Genomic DNA, 23,885 nt, shown 5'->3' with positions numbered 1-23,885 from the left:
CTCAGGGTAGACAACCCAGATAACTGTGGTATAAGAACACCTTCACATACCAAGTTATATCGACAGATCGACCGAGAATAATTAGAATTCGACATGAGGAGTATTCCAACAACAGCAGAATCATCAAAATTAAACAGCAATGATAGAATAGATCTCTTAAAATCTGTACCTGGAAACACGGCCCGAGTCTCCGTCGCCGACACTCCGCGTAGAAAGGGGAAAATCCCCAGAAATCCGCCGGCTTCAATTTCTGGCCTCTTCATTATCCGCCCGGGTAATCCTCGGTCAAGCCCATCAATCAATCGACTGCTACAGACAGCGTGAGGGTTGCAGTTCTTGCCAATCAATGCAACTCCCCGCCCCCGCCTTGACGATGAAGGGGGGAGACGATAGACAAATCCACTGTGGTTCTCTGTAGTATCCACCAGAGCTCTCCAGTATTTAACCCTTTATTATCGTCTTCCCATGAGTGTTTGAGAGTGTCTGTGAGAGAGAGAGAGAGCGAGAGAGCGAGTGTATGGGCGACTGTTGTCAGTTGCTGTCTGCTGTCTGCTGTCTGCTGTCTGCTGTCTGCTGTCTGCTGTCTGTCTTATCTTGATTCTCGATCTTACCCATTCCTGGCCTCCACTCCAGTTCATCCTATCGACTATCAAGTCCCTGACTCACAGGACACACATCTCCCATCATGGTGCAGTTGGACGTCGAGACGATCCTCTCGCAGTTGACGTTGGGAGAGAAAGTCGCCCTGACAGCCGGTGAGCAAAGCGTTGTGGGCGTTGACGTCATCCTTTCACCTCTCAATTAGCCTGAATTTCTTCATTAATCCCTGATTCGGGTCTAGGAATCGATTTCTGGCACACGGCGGCCATCGAACGGCTGGGCGTCCCCTCCTTACGCCTGTCCGACGGTCCCAACGGGGTTCGGGGCACTCGCTTCTTCAACGGAGTGCCTGCCGCCTGTTTCCCCTGCGCCACGGCCCTGGGGGCCACCTGGGATACGGAGCTGCTGCACCAGGTCGGCCGGCTGTTGGGGGAAGAGGCGGTCGCCAAGGGCGTCCATGTCCTGCTGGGCCCGACCCTCAACATCCAGCGCTCGCCGCTCGGCGGCCGGGGCTTCGAGTCCTTCTCCGAGGATGGCGTGCTGTCCGGCACCCTGGCGGGCCATTACTGCCGCGGCGTGCAGGAGAAGGGCGTGGCGGCGACCCTCAAGCACTTTGTCTGCAACGACCAGGAACATGAACGGCTGGCCGTCGACACCATCGTCACCGCGCGCGCCCTGCGCGAGATCTACCTGCTGCCCTTCCAGCTGGCCATGCGCATCTGCCAGACTGCCTGCGTCATGACCGCCTACAACAAGATCAACGGCACCCACGTCAGCGAGAACAAGGCCATCATCGACGACATCCTGCGCAGGGAGTGGGCGTGGGATGGCCTGGTCATGAGCGACTGGTTCGGCACCTACTCCACCGCCGACGCCATCCGCGCCGGCCTCGACCTCGAGATGCCGGGCAAGACTCGCTGGCGCGGCGAGGCCCTCGCCCACGCCGTCTCCTCCCGCAAGGTGCCCGAACACATCCTCGACGACCGCGTCCGCCACGTCCTGCGTCTCATCAACTGGCTCGATCGCGCGGGGATCCCCGAGCATGCCCCCGAGAAGGCTCTGAACCGGCCCGAGGACCGGCGGCTGCTCCGCCGCGCCGCCGCCGAGTCCATCGTCCTCCTGAAGAACGAGGGTGACATCCTGCCGCTCAAGAAGGACAGGTCGCTGCTGGTCATCGGGCCCAACGCCAAGCTCGCCGCCTACTGTGGCGGCGGCTCCGCCTCCCTCGATGCCTACTACACCGTGACCCCCTTTGACGGCCTGGTGGCCCAGAGCACCGCCGACGTCCGCTACGTCCAGGGCGTCTACTCGCACAAGGAGCTGCCCCTGTTGGGGCCCTTGCTCAAGACGGCCGACGGCAGGACGGGGTTCTCCTTCCGCGTCTATAACGAGCCGCCCACCGAGGCGAACCGTGAGCTGGTCGACGAGCTGCACCTGGTCTCGTCCAACGGCTTCCTGATGGACTACGTCAACCCCAAGATCAAGTCATTCCTCTTCTATGTTGATATGGAGGGCGACTTCACACCCGAGGAGGACGGCGTCTACGACTTTGGCGTCACCGTCGTGGGCACGGGCAAGCTGCTCATCGACGGCGAGGTGGTGGTCGACAACACCAAGAACCAACGCCAGGGGTCCGCCTTCTTCGGCAACGGCACCGTCGAGGAAATCGGCTCCAAGGAGCTAAAAGCCGGCCAGACATACCGCGTCCTCCTCCAGTTCGGTTCCGCCCCAACCTCCGACATCGACACGCGCGGCATCGTCGTCTTCGGACCGGGGGGTTTTCGGTTCGGCGCCGCCCGTCGCATCACCCAGACCGAACTGATCGCCCAGGCCGTCGATCAAGCCGCCACAGCCGACCAGGTCGTCCTCTTCGCCGGCCTCACCGCCGAATGGGAGACCGAGGGCCACGACCGCGACCACATGGATTTACCTCCCGGCAGCGACGAGCTGATCGCCGCCGTCCTGCGCGTCAAACCCGACGCCGTCATCGTCATCCAGAGCGGCACCCCAGTCACCATGCCCTGGGCACCCGAGGCCAAAGCTCTAGTACAGGCCTGGTTCGGCGGCAACGAGTGCGGCAACGGCATCGCAGACGTGCTTTACGGAGCCGTGAATCCCTCTGCGAAACTGCCCTTGACTTTCCCCGTCCATCTACGCGATAACCCTTCCTACCTGAATTTCGGCTCTGAACGTGGCCGTGTTCTCTACGGCGAAGACGTGTTTGTCGGGTACCGGTTTTACGAGAAGATGCAGCGCGCTCCGCTGTTCCCCTTCGGATACGGTCTTTCATATACTACCTTTTCCCGCTCCAATCTTCGTTTCCAAGTATCACCAGAGCAACAGTCGAGTAACGTCCTTGCAGATGGCGAACCCATCACAGCCTCAGTCACGGTCACGAATACAGGAACCGTGGCAGGCGCGGAAATAGTCCAGCTATGGATCACCCCGCGCAAGGAAGGACCGGGCATCATCCGCCCCGTGCGTGAGCTGAAGGCATTCGACAAGGTGTTTCTGCAGCCGGGCGAGGAAAAGACGGTCCGTCTGGTCGTGGAGAAGAAGCTGGCTACTAGTTTCTGGGATGAGGAGCGCGAAGCATGGGTCTCCGAGGCGGGCACGTATGGTCTTCTCATCACGGGGACGGGAGATCAAATCCTTGAGGATGAATTTGTAGTTAACCGGACGAGATATTGGGTGGGGTTGTAACCATCATCATACACTACTATAGTACTACAGTGTATCACTACATCTTATCATAAAAGCTTAATTCAAGGGTATCAAATCACCACACCATACTCCGCGCCGGAGGGGCCTTTTTCCGCCGCAGGCCAAAAACAGAGAGCTTGCGCATCAGATTCTTCGGAGAGCGCGGCATTTCCAGCGCATCAGCATCAACATCAACATCAACATCAACATCAACATCAACATCAGCATCAGCATCAGCATCAGCATCAGCATCGTCACCGTCTGCATGGACAAGTTCCGGTAAATGTCTAGGGCTCGGTAAAGGAGCCATCCCGAGAGTACTGCATGCGAACCCCTTGCTCGCATCGCCAATCATGCCCGTGCGCATCTTCTCCATCACGGCCCGTTGCAGATCGAGCCGGCGTTGGTCCTCCTCTGCGGCGGTCATGATGTGGACGACCCCGTCGGCGTCGATGATGGCCGCATCTGTTGTTTTTGTGCTAGTCTTTTGTGGTAGTTGTGGAGTGGAGAGGTTCAGGCCCACGACGGTGTCGTGTGTAAATAGATGGGAGGTATGCCGACTGTGTCCCGTGCTGGGCCGCGGGGCGATGCTCAGGTCCTCGATGCGCTTCTTGCGGGAGAGGCGAGACGGGCGCGACAGACTTGGCGTCCGGCACGGCCAGAGCGATGCGTCGGGCGCGAGCAAGACTTCAATATCCCCGTCCGAGTCGGGATTCGAGGCGCAGTCCCGCGGTGTAGGTGGGAATCCAATCTCGCTCGGGGACGTCACCACGTCCAAGCTGGGTGACAGGTAGGCCTCGTCTCCGATCACTGATGGATTCCTAGGTTCGGGTGCATTTTCTTCCTCCGTTGATGCGACGGGCGGCTCGGCTATCAACACTGTTTCGACCGGTCTAGACATTTCATTCTCGACCGAGCCCGGGTCCGACGTCTTGGCCTCCTCCCCCGGCTGCAATTCCATCCCGGAGTCGTGTTTTTCCTTGCGCGAGTCCGTGTCATTTGAGGTGTGGTCATGGCTGTTAGTGTCCGGCTCAAGTAGCACAATAGGTTCTTCTCTTGTATCCATCTCTGTGGGTATCTCTGTGGGAATCGCAGACATCTCTATAGGTATCGCAGACATCGTAGGTATCTCGGCTGGTATCTCGGCTGGTATCTCTGCTGGTATCTCTGCTGGTATGATTCCATTCACATCCCACTCTGCCGCCTTCTCAGGCTCTGCCTTGTCTCCATCAGCTTCCCCTAAATCCAGTCTTCCCGAGTGTCCATCATGGAGAATCGAGAACCGTGACGGACCCCCGGACTCGATGCAGTGGGAGAGGAGCATGCAGGCCTGCCGGACCTGTTCGACGAGCAGCGGCGGGATCTGCTGCCGGTCGATCAGCGGCGACGCAGGTCGCCAGTTGACGGGGGTGTCCTTGAAGTCATAGTACCGGTCGGGGTCTTCGGGGGGGTATTCCATGTATTTCTACTGATTAAAATCCCGCTTGCTGTAAGGGGGTGGAAAAAAAACTTACTTCGGAAGCAAAGGGAAAAGGAAAACGGCGCTTCATCAACAGCCGTTTCTTCACCTTGAGCTCCATCATATTGAATGTAGGAGTTTGAACAGATAACTAGTGGCCACAGGTAGGTAGGCAGGTAGGTAGGCAAGTAGGTAGGCAAGTAGGTAGGTAGGTAGGTAGGAGGTAGAGAAGACCGGGACCCCCAGAAGAAAAAACAATTGTGGTCGACAAGTGGTTACCGGCCAACGTCAGGAATGTCACGCAGATCCAGCAATTCGGTCAGCCGAGTCGACAGGTAGTGATTTGATCCATCAGCATGGAGGCGGTTCAATCTTTTCCCCAGCAGATAGATGGGTGTGCTTTTTCTTTTTGTGTGTGTGTGTTTTTTCCCCTCCCCCCCCAAGAGTATGAGCTGGTCGAGGAGACAGACTGCAGTGTGGCCCAAAGGAGAGGGCGATCTTGGGCGTGTCAAGGTAGATCTCAGAAAGGCCGCGGCCGAGAATTGAGGTGCAGAAGGCACGAGGGAGAGAGCAAGTCATAAATGACGACTGAAAATCAAGGGGGGGGAAACTTGTGGTGTTTGGTTTCTTTGGTGGTGTGGGGTCTAACCTAAGGCCAGAAGGCTAGAACATAGACTAAGGCTAGGTAGTAGTTAGTAGTACCTACTAAGGCAGTTAGTACTAGTTACTTCTAAGTACCTTTAGGTATTTCTAACCACTGGCTACTGACTTTCAGCTTTACTCATAGTTATTGGTATTACTTAGTTACTACCTACATAGTCATACAGTAGTTATACTAATATATGGTCACGAGGTACTGGCAGATGACTAACTCTATACTCAAACAGGTTTATAGTGTAACAGTGGTTGTACAGACTAAGTTGGGCATCATCACCACCACCAAGTACCTCTCCATCCTGTACTCCATACCTGTACTCCATAGTACCCTACCTGTCCTACCTGTACTCCGTACCTGTACCTGTACCTGTACTCCGTACTCTGTACTCTGTACTCCAGAGTTACGGAGTACTCCATAGGTACCTACCTAAGGTACCTAGGTACTCCGTACTGTACGCGTAAAGTACTAGCTCTGCCAAGACCCTGAACTAGACCTAGGACGGCAAGGCGCTAGAACCGTCTAAGTTTTGCCAGGGTTCATATGACCATACTAGTGTGCTTCGGGTTAGCCCCAGGTACAGAGATGGAGTAACAATTGGATGCGAGCCTCGGGTTTACGGAACTATTCCGTACCACATGTAGTACTCTGTACCTAAGGTAACTAAGGTAAGTTACCTAGGAGGCAGTAGTTAATGAAGATCACTATAGGTAACTATTGGCAGGCTCTAACATTGTTATTGTTATTGTTCTAGATTGCGTGGATGTCTACGTGTTCCCCCCCATCCACTGTCCACTGTCCAGACCCTTCCGGTTTCGCTCTGAGACATGACTCAATCAACTCTATCCCCAACAGGGTCTTCTTATAGGTCATCTGCCCGGAGCAAGGCGGCTGTCATAGCGCCGTGTCGGACTAGACATGTTTCAGCAGGGATAGTAGCTACTTATTTAACTAGTACGGAGTACTTCTTTGTGGTAGTTACTCCGTACTCCGTACCCCGTACTTATGGCATAATGCTATACATATAACTAATCTCTTGTCTGTATCTAGTCTATTGACATATTGGAAGCAGTTGGATGCTCCTTGTACCGGTATCCGCGGACTCGATTTCCTCCAAGGAAAAAAAGGAGTGAAACCGCTCTTGAGAGGCAGTTAATGCTCTTCTCTGGTGGCAAGTAAAAAAAAAAAAAAAATGAAAAACTGCATCTCGTCGACTGACTTCCCCTTGGGGGGGTTTTTTTTTTTTTTTTTCTTTTCTTTCGCCACCCATAGTTTGGCACGTGAGCCTGGCACAGCTGCCGGCGCTGCGCTGGACGCAGGGCGGGGAAGCGTCCGGGCCGAGCAGGATAAATATCCTGTCTGCGCAAGGACGACGCGAACGTACGCCGATCCTTTCTTTCTTCTCGCTTCTTACCAAGCGGTGATATCTTCAACCTCTGCCTCACCGAACGTGCTGCTCTTGGTTATCTGGTTGACTCCATCGACGTATGCGTCGTCTTCCAGGCCGCTCTTCGCCATCATGTCGGGCAGAACCTCCCGGAAGAACTCGAGGATGTAGCGGTTGACCTGTTCGAACTGCAACAGGAAAGCGTCGTGGCCCTCGGGACTCTCGATGCGCTTGAGTCGCGAGTCGGGAATACCCGCGGCGATCTCTTGCTGTTCCTCAAACGTGAAGAGGCCGTCTGACTCGATGCCCAGCACCAGGGCTGGCTGCTCGATCTTCGACAGCGCTTCCCGCACGGGCTCCTTGGACTCGGGACTGGCGCGATGGCGCGAGACGTCGTGGGTGTCGAGCTTTCGAGTGATGGCGATGTAGCAGTTCGCATCGAACCGCTTTACAAACTTGTCGCCCTGGTAGCGAAGATACGATTGGGCGGAGAAGTACGTCGGTAGCCTCTTCCGGCCATCCTGTCCGTTCTGGGCCGGCGCCGCAAAGGTCTTGGCCCCGGTGAACTGGGGGTCCGTAAACTGTAGCCCTGCCGGAGGCGTTTGCGACGGAACAGGCGATCCTGGCTGGCTCGACGGCCGCGACGGATTGCCACCCTTGTGCCCATCGTTGTGAATCACCCAGTGCTCGTTTGGCGGGGTGGGTAATTTTTCAGTTCCGTTGATGTTCTGTCGCTTCGAAGGGTCGGGGACATTTCTGCCGAAGCGCGACTCGAACGAATTGCGACTGCGGTAGGTGAGCAGTGCGGACATCCTAGCAGCTCCGAGGCCGGCCGCCGGAGGATCGTCAAAAGGATAGTAACCGTCTTCGTATTTGGGGTCGCTGTAGATACTCTGTCGCTGGGCTTCCCCCCAGCTGATGCACCAGGCAGAGTGTCGCGGGGAGGTGGCAATGGGAACAATCGCCCGAACATACTCCTTACCAAAGTAGGCATATTCCAGAGTCAACATGCCGCCCATGGAGCCGCCAACCACCGCGGCAATCTGCTTCACGCCGAGGTCATCCAAAACGATCTTGTGAATGCTAAAAAAACGTCAGCTGCCTCTGCTTATTATGAGTAATAATTCAGAAGGGGCTTTCTTTTTCTCACTTCACATCATCTCGAACAGTGGTCAAGGGAAACTCCGGTCCATAGAGCCCTTTGCTCGAGTCGCCGTCCTTGTACGTGACCGCACTAGCACTCCCATACGGGCTCCCCAAACTGTTCAAACACACCACAAAGAACCGAGACAGATCGAACGCCTGGCCAGGGCCCCCAAGCAGCGGCCCCCACCAGTCGGCCACATCTGCACTCCCACTCAGGGCATGGCAGATCACGAGCACGTTGTCGCCGTTCGGTGACAGTTTTCCACGCGTGGTATACGCCACAGGGACGTTGTACAGCGTCACCCCGGACTCGAGCGTAAACTCGGGGACAATAGCAAACGATTGTGACGGAATGAGCTGTGAAAACGGGTTCTCAGGCTGCGAGTCGACCCTCTCTACGGGATTTAGTAGCCGTTCACAGTGGAGCGGGGGGGGGGTGAGGGGAGGGGGAGAAACACTGACCGAGTCGAGCAGCTTGTGTAACACCACTTCCAGTAGCCATTTGTAACCGAGGAAAGAAACCGACCGGGACTTTGAAAGGAAATTCAGTCTATACAAGGCAGGAGATGATCTGAGTGACAAAGCATTAGATTAGACTGACTGCTCCTTCCGAACCCCGCCACGAGAGGTTTTCTATAGGCGGCGCCGGGGGCGGTGAGTCACAGATTTTAGCTGGCAGTTTCACACAGACTAGTACTGAATAGGACTAGAGCTGGAACCCATTCCACTATACCGAATGCGGGTGTCTGGAGAAAGACAGCCCGCTAGTCCAGAACAGGGCTAGCGCATACTCCCTCCCAAGCTCCAGCCCAACCTTCACTTGCTGGACGCGGTCGCACGACACGACAGAAAGACTCTACAATCGATGTGACAGAGGATGGCTACAGCAGTTGTGAATTGACTTGAACTACGCGACAATCCGATTCCCTTTAATTCTCTCTTTTTGGCTTTCTGGAGACTGCGCTTCGACTATGGCCGATTATTCACAATGGAAGGTCACCGATCTAAAGGCGGAGTTGAAGCGACGCGGTATTCCGCAGACTGGCCTGAGATTGAAGCAGAATTTCGTCGACCGACTGATTGAGGACGATGCAAATTCCGGACCGGGTGGTGTAGAGGAGGCCCAGGCGAAGAGCGATGACCAAGCCGAACCGAAGACGAGCGATGCGCCCGATGGAGAAGGAGCTCAGACCGATAGTCAGGAAGCTGCGCCGGAAGGTGTCGTCGCTAAGGAACCGAGACAAACAGAGGAGGATGTGACGGGAAAGCCCGAGGACAATGATCAAAAGGAGGAGGAGGAGGAGGCATCCGAGCATCCGCCGGATAAGACAGCTGCGTCGCCGGTGCAAGAGAAGGAGGTTGAACCTGCTGGACCGGAAATGCCTCCTGCAGCCGCAGAGCCAGTCACTGAAGCCCCCAAGGCTACTGAGGATTCTGCGATTGCCGACGTCCAGCCAGAGACGGCTGATGGGGGGGAATCGCGTGCTGAAGAGGCCGGGAGGACAGGTACACAGGTTTCAGAAACCAATACTGGACTGTCAACACCGCTGCCAATGGAAGAAGTGCTTGAAGACGCTCGCAAGCGGAAACGCCGCAGTCCAAGTCCTGTTCCAACACCACGGACTCTTGCGATCAAGAGAGCTAGGATTGAAGAAAAGGACGAGGATCCTCAAGTAAACTTGAAGGAAGATGCTAGCGTCGAGGAGACCTTTCCAGTGGAGGATGCTCAGCCAACCTCCGAGCCTCGGGAAAAGGAGGCCTCTGAGGAACGGGACGTCCCGAGACGACCCTCGGTTACAGAAGATGCGCGCTTAAAGAAACAGGATGCACGGTTCAAGGGTCTTTTTGCTGCAACAGAGCGAGAGCCGACACGTCCTACATCTCCGCCGGCGGATGCGGGAACGGGCGATGCAGAGGTGGAGGCAGCGCTGCATGTGGCAACAGCAGCGCTCTATATCGATGGCTTGATGCGGCCCCTCCAACCCAATGGTCTCCGAAACCATCTGGTCAATCTCGCGTCCGCACCGGGAACCTCGCCGAACCCAGACGTGATTCTGCATTTCTACCTAGACCAGATCAAAACCCACTGCTTTGCCACCTTTGCCAGCGTTTCGGCCGCCTCGCGCGTCCGGTCTGCTCTACATGGGACCGTCTGGCCGAATGAACGCAACCGAAAAGTCCTCTTTGCCGATTTTGTTCCAGAGACGCAGGCACAGAAATGGGTCGATACCGAGGAGCAAGCCCAACGGCGCGGCGGGTCGCTCCTGCGTTGGATCGTCAAGTACGAGCCCACGGATCATGGCGTCGAAGCCGTTCACCAGGAAGTCGATGCCAGAGCCGCGGCAGGGATCAATCAACCGCGCAATCGAGACCAGTTAGCAGCCCCTCTCGCACCTCCCACTGGACCTCGGGGCAGCATCAGCCAGCGAGACCGCCGACCGAGTACCCTGCCAGCGCCCAGCGAGCCCTCTTCGCGGCCAGGACAAGGCTTCAAAGCGCTGGACGATCTATTCTCCTACACCAAAACCAAGCCTAAGCTATACTACCTCCCGGTGGCCCGCGAGGTGGCCGACCGGCGACTGGATCGGTTCGACGAACTTGTACGTAAGGGGTCGTTCCCCCGCCATGGAGGCGATGAGATGCGACGGATCTCTTTCGAGGACACCGATCAGTTTGTGGACAATGGACCTGAATACCCTGATTTCGGCCAGCGCAACCGCCCTCGCCGACGCGGTCGTGGTGGTGGTGGTCTAGGAAGCTCGTGGCGAGGTCGAGACTGAGATACGTCAATGACCAACCAAAAATCACGCTTCTTTTGTATTTCTATGGTGTCCTTACAGAATAGTTCTCTATCAAAATCTATAGTCTCGACGCGTGGCCTGTCTTGTCTCCGCCTCGGCCTGTTTTACGCGGCCTATGGCTTAACAGTAGCACCTAGGTAGGTAACTAACTACTAGGTAGGTACCTAAATAAATAATTAACCAGTTAATAACCATAACAGTACTGCGTAGAGAAAGAAGTAGTAAGAAAAGTCCATTGTGATTAGGTACTCCATAGTAGGTCTGTGGCATCCTGGGAACTTCGATGACACCAATAATAACGATTAAGCATACTCCCTAGTCCATGATTCTGATCATGACCATTATTAAGGCCAATTGGCCATAATTCACCACAGACTCAGGCATGGATCGACAATAAGACAGCGGATCTTCAACACACACCAACCAGAGAAACAGCGACGACAGGAATGGGGCTGGACAAAGAGGCCCCGTCGCAGCCAAGACGCTGACACGACTCAATGGAGTCGAAGAATCGTAATAATGCGGGCAGTGCAACGGATCCTCAGCGCATACTTTTTGGCCCTTTGTTATGATAAATATACGGAGCACCCTCACAGCCACAATCGGGTGGACTCTGCGAGTCCTGTCATTAACTACCAACGTAGTTATTTCCTTCTCTTCAGTCTTTAGGCATCCAATGTATGCCGTACTGCCCTTTCCCAGGGATTTTCTGTTCTGCTCCGTATCAAGTATCCTGAGATCCTCTGTAGCTATACTTCTCCTCCTTACCTTAAGTTGTAGTGGACAGCTGGTTCCCCTTTTTGCGCCTGTACCTGAATCAACAGCGTGCATAACAAGAGGTGGTTGACACCCCTCTCGAGACTTTGGAAACACCTAGCCAGTCCATGGTTCCTCCTGTGTCAGCATTCCATGTTCGTGCAGGAATAGGTAATAGGTAATAACTAGGTATTGACCAAGTATCTCCTACTTACCTACTACCTCCAACATTTAGCTCAGCTTACGCTTACTTCGCACCTCGTGGCTGGGATAAGATAGACGAGCGAAGCCCGTGATCTTGGCGCTTTGTCGGCGTCTCGCTCAGTTCGCCCACCTCCACGCAACGCTCCTTTAATTCCTCGTCGCTATTGTCGTCGTCCGCTCTTTTTTTTTTTCTTTTTGGAAAGAATTCGTGTTTTTTTCTTCTTTCTGTTCTTCCGGGTCTCCGTGTTAATTCTTCTGGATTATCGTTGATTTCCCCATCTACTCCAGTCAGCGATCGTAATCGCTGCGTTGAGGGAGCCAGGATGGGCTGGCCGGTGTGCAATTCGACGCTGGAGAATGAATCAAGTACGTACCTCTCTTTTTTTTTTGTGTGGGTGAGTATGGAACATAGAGAAACAGGCTGACGTTCTTCTGAATATAGTCAGCGAGACTCCTCTCTGGACCGATGGCCTCACCTACCATAAACTTAGTGTGCTCATCGGCCTCGCGCTGGGCATCTTCTCGGTCGTCGTCTCCGGCGGCCTGATTATGTTGCATGCGACGCATTATAGCAAACCCACCGAGCAAAGATAGTATGTGGTCTCTATGGGAGATGATGAAGCAGCTTTTTTCCCCCTTCTTTTGCTGATGCGGTGGCAGTATTATTCGGATTCTGTTCATGGTGCCCATCTACTCGCTCGTCGCCTTCTTGTCTCTCTACTACTACCGCGATGCCGTCTATTACGAAGTCCTGGGCGACTGTTACGAGGCCTTTGCCATCTCTGCCTTCTTCACGCTGCTGTGCCAGTATATCGCGCCCGATCTCCATTCGCAAAAAGAATACTTTCGCGGCATCAAGCCCAAACAGTGGGTTTGGCCCATCCCGTGGCTTCAGAGGTGTTGGGGGGGAGAAAACGGCATCTGGAGGATACCGCGCAGTGGATTGACGTGGTTCAATGTGAGGGGAAACAAAAAAACCGAGCTACTACTCAACTGGATTCGAGGTTGATTTTCTCTCTAGGTGATCTGGGCCGGGGTCTTCCAGTACTGTTTTCTACGAGTCCTGATGACTATCGTCGCAGTCGTCACGCAAGCGTTCAATGTCTACTGCGAGGAATCTCTCAACCCGGCCTTTTCGCATATTTGGGTATGTTCCGTCTTATCTGGACGGGTGCTTGATTACCGTCTCTAATACATGTCTCCTTCTAGGTTCTGTGCATCGAGTCAGTCTGTGTTACGATCGCCATGTACTGCCTGATCCAGTTCTATATCCAAGTCATGAATGACATTGCGCAATACGAACCTCTGCTCAAGATTGTTTCCATCAAGCTCGTCATTTTCCTGTCCTTCTGGCAATCGGTATGTTTTATATTACCTAGCAAACGAAAAAAAAAAGAAAGAAAGAAAGAAAGTAGACCATTTCCATCCTTCTAACCGCGCTTCACAGACCGTGATCTCCTTCCTGGTTTCAGCAGGGGCGGTAAAGGCTTCAAAGACCATCCAAATGCAGGATCTGAAAGTGGGAATCCCCAATCTTCTGATCGCCATCGAAATGGCCATCTTTGCCGTCCTCCACTGGTGGGCCTTCCCTTGGAGGCCATACGTTTCGGGCCACCCGAATGGCAGCGAGGTTACCGATCTGTACGGCAACGGGCATGTGGTTTACCAGGGCGGCTTATTCGGTATGAAGGCGCTTGTGGACGCCAGCAACCCTTGGGATCTGTTCAAGGCTACTGGCCGTGGATTCCGGTGGCTATTTGTTGGCCGTAAGCGGCGGACGATGGATCCCAGCTACCAAAACCAGAGTGACTCGATCAGTCTGAAACCAGCCGAATCCGCCTCCGAGACGAATCTTGCCAACTCTGGGGTGACGGCGTACGGGGGTGCCGGCATGTCCGCCGCACAGAGAAGCCGATATGGTACCTCTCCTCCAAACGAAGAAGGCGAGGTGTTGCTGGCGCACGCGCAGCCCAACCCGACCTCGTACTCGATTCAGTCAACGGGGGATCTTGGAATGGTTCCTCAGTCGTACGACAGCGACCGGTTCTACTCCAACAGTTTCGGCAACGATTCCGGCATGCTGGGGCCAGGCTCTCACTCTTCACATCCGTACTCGCCCTACCAGGACACATTTCACAGTCCTAGTCCTAGCCCCTATCTGCCACCGGCGGATGATCCATACCATCACCATCCATACAGCCAGGAACAGATCCCCGAACAGGAAATCGGGATAGCCACCACCACTCCTACTATTACTACTACTACTACTACCACCACCGCCTACCCCCGAGACACGCTCCTCCAAGAACACCAACTACACATCCCCATGCCATTGGCATATATCCCCCCTCCCTCTACATCACCATCTTCGCCAGATGATCACAGCCCGAGCAGCGACGAACGGCGATAACCACGAAAATATTCACCCCCCTTTCTTCTCCCCCCTACTACCTATCTACTTTTGATGTCGCCAATGAACTCCCAAATAGGGCAATTTACCTTACCAATTGCAAGTCTTGTATATTTCAAACCTTTCCCGCATTGTTTTTCTTCTCTTGTCTTTCCCTTTCACTTTCCAGTCTAACGCGCTGGTCTTTGTCCATGGTATACCCGCCTTGTTCTGGAGGCTTTTTTTTTCTTCTCTTCTTCCTCTTTTCTGACTGTGATATCCAGCCTGAAGATTTATTCTCTTCTTCCTGCTCTGAGAGCAGAACTTTTTTTTCCATTCCATTTTCTTTTTTTTTACCTAATGGAACCTTCCATTGTGGCTCATCTTTTTCTAATTTTAACGCCCATGTCTGGGTGGTTTTATTAGAAGTTACAGTGCTAGTACGGCATTAAAAACTCAGAACCAGGCCCTCTTGTTTTTTTTTCTGTCCATAGAAGAAAAAGAGAGGATCAATGAACTCATGAAGATTATGCGTCCACTGAATAATATACTTGTAAACCCTGGTTGAATCTATTGTTTTTCATTTCGTACGGTAGTCCGTAGTTTTATCAACTGGTCAAGAATCGTCATGGGTCATGATCATCGTTGATTTCAAAAAAGAAAGAAAGAAAGAGAAATTAGCTTCTGTTTCTTTCAATCAACGTACATCCCGCCGACATTCCCGCTCCCGCCCGTCGAGTACGGATTCTGCAGCCGGGTCTGCATGGCGGCCATCTGCGACTTGCGGGACGCAATGTTCTGGCGCGTATTCTGCACGATGGCGGACTTGCGGCCGAGCTCGCGCATGCTCTTGATGCCCTGGCCGAGTTGGCCAAGAAGCGAGACGAGTAGGACGTCGTTGGTCTGGGCGAGTGACTCGGCGGTGAACCCGCTCTGCTCGCCTGGACTCAGGAGGGAGAGATGTGCGAGGAGGGAATTAATCTCCCGTAGGATGGGGTGGGAAAGTGGGGGCATGGTAGGGTCCCTTGGCGGCGAGGATTGCTTCTGATCGGCGGATCCAGGGGGGGGGGTGGTGGTGGTGGTGGAAGAGATATTCGACAGGTACGCTTTGATGAGCGAGATGCGGGATTCCAGCATTCGAATAGCGTTTAGTCGAGTGTTGAGGCTGGCAATCACTGACAATAGTTAATTTAAATGAGCGGGTTTCTTTTTGGAAAAAAAAATCCAAGGAAAGGTCCGACGTACTCTCTTCCTCCTCCTCGGTGAGTACACCGACATTACTCCTGTCGTCATCTGCGCTGCTCTCGTTTTTCTTGCCTAATGACGACGACGACGCCGCGTTCCCACCGCCCTGAGCAATATGCTCGATGCCGATCATCTCGGCCTCGCCAGTCTCAACCGTATACGGCAGTTCCTGGAACCGAATCTGGAGGGAGGGTTCCTCGCCGTCCACCTGCATTGTCCGGTCGCCATCCGCCGCACGTTCGCTATCGAGACCACCTTCGTAGATTGTGATGGGAAGCTTTCCTCCCCTTTCTGAAGCCGACTGGAGCTGCGATGGATGGAATGCAAGGAAAACTGCCGACTCATTGTAGTCTTGGAGGACCTGTCGTTGGATCGGAATATGAGAGGAGTCCGGGCCGGTTGGGGGAGCGGTCGACCACCACCCCACGAGATCAAGGGCAGGCTCTTTGTGTACATCCTTCACTAAATACCGTTTATCAGTATATTGCAAGAAGACATTGTAATCCTTCTCAACCGAGTCCAGGGCTCTCCGTCTTACATTGCTTCAGCCTCTCGTCAAACCATGGCTGCGAGAGTAGTAGCTCTCCATTTGGTCCGCTGACAACTTTGCACTCAAAAGCATGCTCTAATGATATTTCCCGGCCGTTCTGCTGGCCAAGCAGAGCGCCAATCACCGGGCCTTGCTGTTTTCGCGCAGCATGTCGTGTGAGATGGTCAGAGACTGAGAGAAGAACCAGAGGGTGAAGCTGGATATGTAGCCCAGAATCAGACGTGGTCTGCGAGACATATGCAATTGATGGGTCGGCCATGATAGTTTCTAGAGTTCTGGAGGTTCTCTAGATCTGCTGGGTAGAAGGATTGCGATAAAAGTTGCTGTATAGGCAAGTGATGATGATATAATGAGTGTTGTCACTTCGTCGAGGTGTTTGCTTTGTTTGCATATAAACTTCCCCGCTGGTATATATCTACATTTACTTTCTTTCTTTCTTTCTTTCTTTCCTCCTACCATAACTTGTTGTGGTGCGGTAGATCAATAATAACTCAAAAGATGGCGGTTCCAGCTTCATTTGCTGCTGTTAAGACTCATCTTGAGCAAATACAGCGCACTCCTCCCACCGCTCTCGACATACCCCTCCTGGAGAAGCTGAAGGCAGAGCTTACGCAGAGTACAGACAGCGGGGTTTCCGGTACTCTTCTAGTGCAGATTACCCAGATCCTGCCCGCTCTACAGGAGGACCCTACTCCAGTCACAACGCTTGGGATCCGTGCGGCTGAATACCTTACCTTCGCGGATCTCCGCTCCGTGAATCCTCCCGTGGACTTCATCGCGGGCCTCAAGGCCCCATCGCCACCGGTCAACCTGCTTGCTCTGTCTTTGCTGGGCAAGGCAGGCCAGGTTCCAAGTGATGCGGCTATTGTTGCAGGAGAGCCGGTGCTGGTGGCTTCTCTGATCGAGCTCTGGCTGTCCACGTCCTCCTCGACGGTGGCCCAGGCTGCTTTTGATACCATCTGGGCACTTTTGAAAGTCGACCTTGCTACTCCCTTTGAAAATGATGAAGCTGGCCAAGAAAGCCAAAGATCGGGTCCGGGACAAGGTCTAATGTGGCGACGAGTGTTTGCCGATAAGGATGTCTACGGTTTCTTGTTCGCTTCTTGCAGTTTTGGAGCCGATGGCCCAGGACACATGTCAAAACGTGAGAAGACGCTGGCGCAAGGCAGGTTGATGGAGTTTCTGTTGAAGGCCGGTCGACTACGCTGGGACCTTGTCACGACTTCTCAGGTTCCAGAGGTGGAGGCTAGGTATCGAACCAGCAGTCTGCTGTACTTTGCAGCTTGCCAAATGGTGGACACAAGCGATGTGCTGATGCACATGACTCTACTGAATTTTCTTCGCGGTTTACTCGAGATCGACGCGCCCGGACTCGAGATGAAAACTGTTGTTCACTCTGCCTCGAGTTTCTCTTCTCCCGCGCTAGACTTTCTGGTTGAGCAGAAGCTTCATTCGAGAGTCGTGAGCTACTATCTCGAGGAATCAAGACTGGATCCTGTCGATCTAAATTATCTTTCCGGGCCGATCATGGCGTACGTGGCACAATATGCAGAACTATACCCCAACCACCTCCTTCAGAGCCCGCAACCACTTTTGGACGGGATCTTGTCACGCATAAATCAAGCTCTAGAGATGTCGCCTGCGAGGTGGGCACATGGGCCTGTTCCTGCCGGTCACCTCGCCGTTCTCTCTTCTCTACCCCGGGTTTTACTTGTGGAAGCCGGCCGACGCCCCGGCAATCCCTTTCTGGCTCTCCCTACAAGCCCTCCATGTAAAGAGGTATTGGAGGCTCTGGCAAAGATTCTACACGGGCCGCCAAAACCGAAAGAAAGCCAGGTGGTGGAATTGAGTATGTCCGGTCAGACTCCAACAGACTGGCACAGGGAAGCTGCAGCGGCACGGGCACTCTACTTCATCTACCTGAACAACAATGCCAGTCTCTGGGCGAATGTCGTAACCGCAGCTGATGTCCTGGCTATGAAAGATGTCTCTTTATCGGCTATAGCGCTCATGAAAGCCATCGTCACGGCAAATTGGCATGTCCTTCTGACGGAATTAATACAGTCACAGTCAAGTCAGCGGAATTTCTCAATCCCGTCAGAGACCGACTTGGAAAGAATGGCTCCTGAATCTCAGAGAGTACTTCCATCTTCGGGAGTGTGGGCTATTCTCACCCCTCCAGCATTGACTACTCTGCTTCCATACCTCTTTAAACCGCCACGGTCGTACGCCGAGTTCGCTGGTGGTGGGGCTGGAGATGCCGAGAATGCGGTGTGGAAGATCGCCACTGCCAAGTACGAGGTTCTAGTTGCTTTGTACGACCGCTTGAAGGAGAATACCGCGCAGGTGGAGGGCTTTGAGGATATCGTACGGACCTTGAGGCAGCGTGTGAGCGAGGGGCCATGGGGGCCTGTAACTCAAACGGGGAGCCGAGTGGATGCTATTGGGATGTAACTCTTTAATATTTCCCATAATACATCTTATGAATGCATGACATACCTATTCCAACACCAATTTCTTTAGAAATAAGATCTGATCCCTGTCGTTTTGTCTTCGATAGTGAGCGATATGCGGGGTAAGCCCTTTGGGAAGGCGGTGAACGCAGTCTTGACTCCAACGGAACAATTTTCTCTCTGCCGACATGTCGCCGACCCTCGAAGTTGCGTGTGTCTCTCCGACTTCAGAAGGGACCCGATGACCAGCTGATAATTACTACCTTTTGGCCCTTCTATCAGTATGTCGCGCGCGGGAGCAAAGAAGGGCAGGAGACTTCCCGGTGCTGAATTCAGCTGGGACGCCGATCCGGGGGGGGAAGCAGATACGGCGCCGACTCCATTGTTTCCTGTAAGTTCGATGATCTTTGAAAAAAAGAAATATGTCCTCAAACTGACAGTGAAATCAAGAAATACTCTGTCCCCCCAGCTCGCCTCTTATCGGCCCGTGAACAGCTCCAGGTTGACCAGTACCGTGAGCTCCGCGAACGACACCACGAAGGGCCGTATTACTCTGTTCTGGATGTTGCCGCGTCGGCGGCGAGAAAAGGCAGCGCGGCGCGTGCGCACTTTGATCCGTTCCACGGCATGCCCTCGTACTCGAGGCGGTATCAGAAGAAGAAGCGGGCGCTCCCCCGGCTCCAGGGGCGGACCTACGGTAATTACCTCATTTCATATGTTCTTACAGTTTTACCATACTTTTTATAAGAGCGCTATCTGAGACATAAATTAGTGATGAAGTTCTTCCCTCGGGAGTTATGGAGCACCATCCAGCCAAGTTTCAAAGGCGACGGAGCAGGACTCGACTTCCCTGTAACGAAGATCAGCTTCAAGCGCGGTTTCGAGGATGACGACGAGGAGGAAGAAGAGGACGCAGCGAAGCGTCGACGACGCACCGATGGAGAAGAAGGGGAGGACGACGAGGCTGCCGAACGGGACGAGGAAGCGGACCGAGAGCTGCTGGAGGACGATGAAGATGCAGAGGAGGAAATCGTCGACGATGACTTTGAGGAAGACGATGATGAGATGGGTGGCGACTACAACGCGGAACAGTACTTTGACGGCGGAGACGACGAGTACGGTGAAGATGGATTCGGCGACGGCGGCGGCGGCGGTGGCGGCGGTGACGAGGATGTCTATTAGCATGATACCCATAGATATTTTTCCCCTATTTCAGGTTGAATTGCTTATTCGTAGAACAGTAGTTCCATTTTCTTCACCACTTCACCACTTCGCCATATATCTCCCTGTCTAGTCAGCCATCTCGAGGCTTCATCTCTCTCCACTTCCATAACAACTGGCAATGGCCAACACACTCTCATTGACCATCTCTATTTAATCAAAAGGCTTAAGCAGATATTTTTAAACACGAGGGGAAAAAAAAGAATCAACCATGACGTCATCGGGCCGAGACCCAGCAGATTGTTATCAACGGAGGGGCCGTTTTTTCACCCGGTAAAGAAGAGTCACAAACGACGGCTAGGATTGCACGATTCCCTGGGCTCCCAGCATGAGCACGACCGGCCCCTCTCCGCGGACGCGGTCTGCCCTCATCCTCTACGGATCGGAGACTGGCAATTCACAGGAGGTGGCGGAGGAGCTGGGTGCTCTGGCAGAGCGACTGCATTTTACGACGCATGTGGCGGAGCTGGACAGCATCAAAGTGGTAGGAAGAGAGAGATCCTAGGAAACTGCATTGGGAAACAGGGAGGAAATATTGATTGTACAATTTATGCTAGGGTGCCCTCCATACTTACACTTTGACGGTCTTTGTGGTCTCGACGACTGGCCAGGGCGATTTCCCCGCCAACGCAAGGTCGTTCTGGAGGTCGTTGCTCCTGAAGCGGCTGCCGGGGACATTTCTCAGTGGTGTGCGATTCACGCTGTTTGGACTGGGGGACAGCTCGTATCCAAAGTGTGTCTACTGCAATCCTCACTCATGGTGCTTGGTTCTTATTACTTTTTTTCGCCCTTGTTTCTCAGGTTCAATTGGGCAGCTAGAAAGCTTTACAAACGATTGCTGCAGCTGGGCGCCCAGCAGACATTCCGGATCGCAGAGGCGGACCAGCAACATCCAGAGGGGTAGGCAGTCCTTTCTTTATATATATATATATAGGCTTGTGTTTAATACAGGTCTACAGATTAGAAGGCACCTATATACCGTGGTCAGTCGACTTTAGAGCCCATCTGTTAGCGAGATATCCATTGCCTGTGGGCAAGCGGCCGATACCGGACGAGGTGCCTCTGCCACCCAAATGGGTTCTCAAAGAGCCTACGGGGGAGACAGAAAGCGTTACAGAAGAGAAGCCGAAACCACTTGAGAACGACTCTAGTGAGCCTGGCGTGGACCGTCTCGACCACGACGTTCGACCGATCCCCCACAGTTTCACAGCCACGCTCTTGCAGAACACACGGGTGACCCCGTCGACACACTGGCAAGATGTCCGCCATATTGCCTTCTCTGTTCCGACGCCGCTCGCCTATGGACCTGGAGATATGATTGCGATCATGCCCAAGAACTTCGCCGAGGACGTGCAGGCCCTAGTCGACCGATTGGGTTGGGCCGAACACGCGGATAAGCTGGTTTCACTGGTGCCGGGCGACGGCCTCCCTGCCCATGACGAGCTTCCGGCGCCTCCAATCCCCGATCTTGGCCGGTACCCCCGGCTGACGCTGCGTGCACTCCTCACAGACTACCTTGACATCCGCGCGATCCCCCGACGCTCGTTCTTCTCGAACATCTCCCACTATACAAGTGACGAACGGCACCAGGAGCGACTGTTGGAGTTCACCAAGCCGGACTTCCTTGATGACTTTTGGGACTATACTACCCGTCCGCGACGCAGCATCATCGAGGTACTGCAGGAGTTCCATAGCGTACAGATCCCCTGGCAACACGCGGTGTCAGTCTTCCCTGTCCTGCGCGCCCGACAGTTCAGTATCGCCAGCGGGGGGGCATTGAAACGGATGACAGATGGGAGCACACGCTTCGAGCTGCTGGTTGCGATCGTCAAGTACCGTACGGTGATCAAGAAGATCCGTGAAGGGGTGTGCACCAGATACCTCTCGGTTCTACGGCCGGGCAGCACGATGCAGGTCCAGCTGCAGCGCGGGGGGCTCAATTCTTCGACCGGCCAGCTCCTGGGCCCGACGGTGCTGATTGGGCCCGGGACAGGTGTGGCCCCGTTGCGGTCTATGTTATGGGAGAAAGCAGACCAGCAGCCCACAATAGGTGGTGGCAACGACGACGACGACGACGGCTACGGGCAGGCAGTCCTGGTCTTCGGCGGCCGCAACCGCGAGGCCGACTACTTCTTCGCCGACGAATGGACGCAGCTGGCGGCAACGATGCCGCTGCAGGTCATCACGGCCTTCTCGCGCGACCAGCCGCAGAAGGTGTACGTGCAGGACGCGATCCGGGAGCACGCGAGCGAGGTCTTCCGCCTCCTGCACGAGCTCAACGGGTCGGTCTACATCTGCGGGTCGTCGGGTAGCATGCCCCGGGCAGTGCGGGAAGCCCTGGTAGATGCCTTCCAGCACCGGGGGGAATTCAGCAGGGAAGACGCCGAAGAGTATCTGCTTAAGATGGAGAAAGTGGGGAGATACAAGCAGGAGACGTGGTAAAACACTGGCTTGTAGATGAATCACGATAACCATAAACCATACTCCACCTTCTATAAAGAGAGGTTTTCTATCATCTATTCACCTATTAATCTTCAAGAACGTACTACATAGTTAATTGTTCAATCTCACATTATTACTTGCAGTACCTCGGTTGTAGAGGGCTACACTCGGACCACGGCGGGCCGAAGCAACACGAAAGCTTGCTCCGAGATCGTCCTCCTCACCTGCCCGGACCACCTCCTCTATTCTCGCGTGCGCGCTGCGATACCATTCTTCTGATTACCGTTCCTGTTTCTTGTTTATTGAAATCATAATTGATATTATAGATCACCATGGCGAGCGGCTTACGGATATTGGTGCCTGTGAAGCGGGTGATTGACTACGCGGTGAGTTTGGAAAAGAAGAAGAGCGAAAAGGACAGGAAGAGCGGATAAGATAGGAGAGACGAGACGAGAAGAGAAGAGAAGAGAAGAGAAGAGGAGCTGAAAGAAGAGGAGACTGATTGATGATGATAGATCAAACCTCGCATCAACAAGACACAGACGGGCGTTGAGACGGCGGGAGTGAAGCACTCGCTCAACCCGTTCGACGAGCTCTCGGTGGAAGAGGCGGTGCGGCTGCGCGAGCGCAAGGGTCCGATGAAGGTGGAGAACATCCTGGCGCTGTCGGCGGGGGGACCCAAATGCACCGACACCCTGCGGACGGCGATGGCGATGGGGGCCGATCGGGCGTTTCACGTGGAGGTGCCGGAGAAGGACGGTGCTCTGGAGCCGCTGACGGTGGCTAAGATGCTGCGCGGGGTGGTGCAGGCCGAACAGATCAACCTGGTGGTGCTGGGCAAGCAGGCCATCGACGGCGACCAGGGCCAGACGGGTCAGATGCTGGCGGGCCTGCTGGGGTGGCCGCAGGCGACGCAGGCGAGTCGGGTGGAAATCAAAGACGACCAGGGCACGATCGAGGTGACGCGCGAGGTCGACGGGGGCGTCGAGACGCTGCGCACGCGGCTGCCCATGGTGATCACGACGGACCTGCGCCTCAACGAGCCGCGGTACGCCAGTCTGCCCAACATCATGAAGGCCAAGAAGAAGCCGCTGGAGAAGAAGACCCTTGCGGACTTTGGCGTCGAGGATACCCGCCGACTCAAGACGGTCAAAGTGACCGGTGAGTCTTTTTCCACCTACCCTTACTTTCCATATTCATACTGATTTGTTTAGAACCCCCTGCTAGACAAGGCGGCGGCAAGGTCGAGGATGTGGACGGGCTGATCTCCAAGCTGAAGGAGCTGGGCGCGCTGAACTGATCCGCGAGAGATGTTGATACTTGATACAGAATTGTTATGTAGTAAGTGGTTACGAGAATATACGACTCCTCTGTAGTTGTACCCACTCACTCCGCTATTGGATCATCTCTTCATCTCTTTTGTACGATGCAGCATTCCGGAAGTCTATTTGCAGGAGGTACGAGAACTATTAATGATCGACATCGGTTGGTTTGAAAATTATAGTCCATCTCTCGACATCACGTACCGGATAACCTGGTAGGGGTGCTATAGCATCACCATACACTATTCACAAGTACGGAGTATATGGACGATTAACCGTAGATTGATTGTGTACTACATAGTATCCTCTCACTTGATAATAATATCTTTTTATGAAACGAATACACGACTCCTCCAGATACTCTGTAGTACAGAGTCTCAGACAATGTGATCTGTCAGACGGAGAATATTCGGCGAGCGCCAGGAACAATAGTGCTGGAGATCTATCAGAAACCATTCACTGAGGGTAATAAAGAATTGTTTTTTTTTATTATTCTCTGCCTGCTTTCTCCCTGACCTGTCATTTGCTGTAGCCCTCTGCTCTGTCGTAGAC

General features: G+C 54.0%; 10 protein-coding genes across 10 annotated transcripts; 6 read left to right on the top strand and 4 right to left on the bottom strand.

Annotated features, from left to right (window-relative positions):
* Positions 1–685: 685 nt before the first annotated feature.
* On the top strand, positions 686–3,303 carry ASPZODRAFT_149888 (hypothetical protein; the record flags this gene model as incomplete). The annotated part of the gene is made up of 2 exons (XM_022725542.1): positions 686–755; positions 842–3,303. 2 exons carry the CDS (start codon positions 686–688, stop codon positions 3,301–3,303), a joined length of 2,532 nt encoding a protein of 843 aa, XP_022583420.1.
* A 38-nt stretch (positions 3,304–3,341) lies between these two features.
* Positions 3,342–5,012, bottom strand: ASPZODRAFT_1352598 (hypothetical protein). The gene is made up of 3 exons (XM_022723743.1): positions 4,937–5,012; positions 4,818–4,877; positions 3,342–4,768 (listed from the first exon to the last, which is right to left on the bottom strand). The coding sequence occupies exons 2-3, from the start codon at positions 4,851–4,853 to the stop codon at positions 3,380–3,382; spliced, it is 1,425 nt and encodes a 474-aa protein (XP_022583419.1). The 5' UTR covers positions 4,854–4,877; positions 4,937–5,012; the 3' UTR covers positions 3,342–3,379.
* Positions 5,013–6,646: 1,634 nt separating this feature from the next.
* Positions 6,647–8,673, bottom strand: ASPZODRAFT_129236 (hypothetical protein). The gene is made up of 3 exons (XM_022722220.1): positions 8,413–8,673; positions 7,955–8,345; positions 6,647–7,887 (listed from the first exon to the last, which is right to left on the bottom strand). The coding sequence occupies exons 1-3, from the start codon at positions 8,450–8,452 to the stop codon at positions 6,828–6,830; spliced, it is 1,491 nt and encodes a 496-aa protein (XP_022583418.1). The 5' UTR covers positions 8,453–8,673; the 3' UTR covers positions 6,647–6,827.
* A 119-nt stretch (positions 8,674–8,792) lies between these two features.
* ASPZODRAFT_129235 (hypothetical protein) lies at positions 8,793–10,945 on the top strand. Its single transcript, XM_022722219.1, has one exon. The coding sequence runs from the start codon at positions 8,922–8,924 to the stop codon at positions 10,728–10,730; it is 1,809 nt and encodes a 602-aa protein (XP_022583417.1). The 5' UTR covers positions 8,793–8,921; the 3' UTR covers positions 10,731–10,945.
* On the bottom strand, positions 10,825–11,848 carry ASPZODRAFT_1344981 (hypothetical protein). Its single transcript, XM_022723547.1, has 3 exons — positions 11,759–11,848; positions 11,064–11,642; positions 10,825–10,915 (listed from the first exon to the last, which is right to left on the bottom strand). The coding sequence occupies exon 2, from the start codon at positions 11,580–11,582 to the stop codon at positions 11,067–11,069; it is 516 nt and encodes a 171-aa protein (XP_022583416.1). The 5' UTR covers positions 11,583–11,642; positions 11,759–11,848; the 3' UTR covers positions 10,825–10,915; positions 11,064–11,066.
* Positions 11,809–14,016, top strand: ASPZODRAFT_1344699 (hypothetical protein). The gene is made up of 7 exons (XM_022723537.1): positions 11,809–12,077; positions 12,154–12,304; positions 12,372–12,669; positions 12,733–12,858; positions 12,921–13,070; positions 13,159–13,754; positions 13,817–14,016. The coding sequence occupies exons 1-7, from the start codon at positions 12,035–12,037 to the stop codon at positions 13,854–13,856; spliced, it is 1,404 nt and encodes a 467-aa protein (XP_022583415.1). The 5' UTR covers positions 11,809–12,034; the 3' UTR covers positions 13,857–14,016.
* Positions 14,017–14,793: 777 nt separating this feature from the next.
* ASPZODRAFT_60644 (hypothetical protein) lies at positions 14,794–16,154 on the bottom strand (the record flags this gene model as incomplete). The annotated part of the gene is made up of 3 exons (XM_022728936.1): positions 14,794–15,275; positions 15,346–15,807; positions 15,884–16,154. The coding sequence occupies 3 exons, from the start codon at positions 16,152–16,154 to the stop codon at positions 14,794–14,796; spliced, it is 1,215 nt and encodes a 404-aa protein (XP_022583414.1).
* Positions 16,155–16,349: 195 nt separating this feature from the next.
* On the top strand, positions 16,350–18,349 carry ASPZODRAFT_23187 (hypothetical protein; the record flags this gene model as incomplete). Its single annotated transcript, XM_022727923.1, has 1 exon — positions 16,350–18,349. Exon 1 carries the CDS (start codon positions 16,394–16,396, stop codon positions 18,347–18,349), a length of 1,956 nt encoding a protein of 651 aa, XP_022583413.1. The 5' UTR covers positions 16,350–16,393.
* A 282-nt stretch (positions 18,350–18,631) lies between these two features.
* Positions 18,632–19,530, top strand: ASPZODRAFT_60873 (hypothetical protein; the record flags this gene model as incomplete). The annotated part of the gene is made up of 3 exons (XM_022728950.1): positions 18,632–18,739; positions 18,799–19,045; positions 19,121–19,530. The coding sequence occupies 3 exons, from the start codon at positions 18,632–18,634 to the stop codon at positions 19,528–19,530; spliced, it is 765 nt and encodes a 254-aa protein (XP_022583412.1).
* Positions 19,531–19,897: 367 nt separating this feature from the next.
* ASPZODRAFT_149879 (hypothetical protein) lies at positions 19,898–23,311 on the top strand (the record flags this gene model as incomplete). Its single annotated transcript, XM_022725539.1, has 7 exons — positions 19,898–20,053; positions 20,127–20,302; positions 20,371–20,469; positions 20,586–21,981; positions 22,338–22,397; positions 22,527–23,172; positions 23,226–23,311. The coding sequence occupies 7 exons, from the start codon at positions 19,898–19,900 to the stop codon at positions 23,309–23,311; spliced, it is 2,619 nt and encodes an 872-aa protein (XP_022583411.1).
* Between the last annotated feature and the right edge of the window lie 574 nt (positions 23,312–23,885).

Source organism: Penicilliopsis zonata, assembly GCF_001890105.1.
Source record: "Penicilliopsis zonata CBS 506.65 unplaced genomic scaffold ASPZOscaffold_3, whole genome shotgun sequence".
NCBI lineage: Eukaryota > Fungi > Ascomycota > Eurotiomycetes > Eurotiales > Aspergillaceae > Penicilliopsis > Penicilliopsis zonata.
This window is presented reverse-complemented; position numbering and strand designations above follow the sequence as displayed.

Bases quoted from the DNA above. Each gene is read 5' to 3' on its own strand.
- ASPZODRAFT_1344981 (XM_022723547.1), bottom strand. From the start codon at position 11,582: ATGCACGCTGTTGATTCAGGTACAGGCGCAAAAAGGGGAACCAGCTGT.
- ASPZODRAFT_1344699 (XM_022723537.1), top strand. From the start codon at position 12,035: ATGGGCTGGCCGGTGTGCAATTCGACGCTGGAGAATGAATCAA. The intron at 12,078-12,153 runs GTACGTACCTCT...TTCTGAATATAG, and splicing joins GACGCTGGAGAATGAATCAA to TCAGCGAGACTCCTCTCTGG. The intron at 12,670-12,732 runs GTGAGGGGAAAC...TTTTCTCTCTAG, and splicing joins GTGGATTGACGTGGTTCAAT to GTGATCTGGGCCGGGGTCTT.
- ASPZODRAFT_129235 (XM_022722219.1), top strand. From the start codon at position 8,922: ATGGCCGATTATTCACAATGGAAGGTCACCGATCTAAAGGCGGAGTTG.
- ASPZODRAFT_129236 (XM_022722220.1), bottom strand. From the start codon at position 8,452: ATGGCTACTGGAAGTGGTGTTACACAAGCTGCTCGACTCG. The intron at 8,346-8,412 runs GTCAGTGTTTCT...TAAATCCCGTAG, and splicing joins TACACAAGCTGCTCGACTCG to AGAGGGTCGACTCGCAGCCT. The intron at 7,888-7,954 runs GTGAGAAAAAGA...ACGTTTTTTTAG, and splicing joins ACTGTTCGAGATGATGTGAA to CATTCACAAGATCGTTTTGG.
- ASPZODRAFT_1352598 (XM_022723743.1), bottom strand. From the start codon at position 4,853: ATGAAGCGCCGTTTTCCTTTTCCCTTTGCTTCCGAA. The intron at 4,769-4,817 runs GTAAGTTTTTTT...TTTAATCAGTAG, and splicing joins CTTTTCCCTTTGCTTCCGAA to AAATACATGGAATACCCCCC.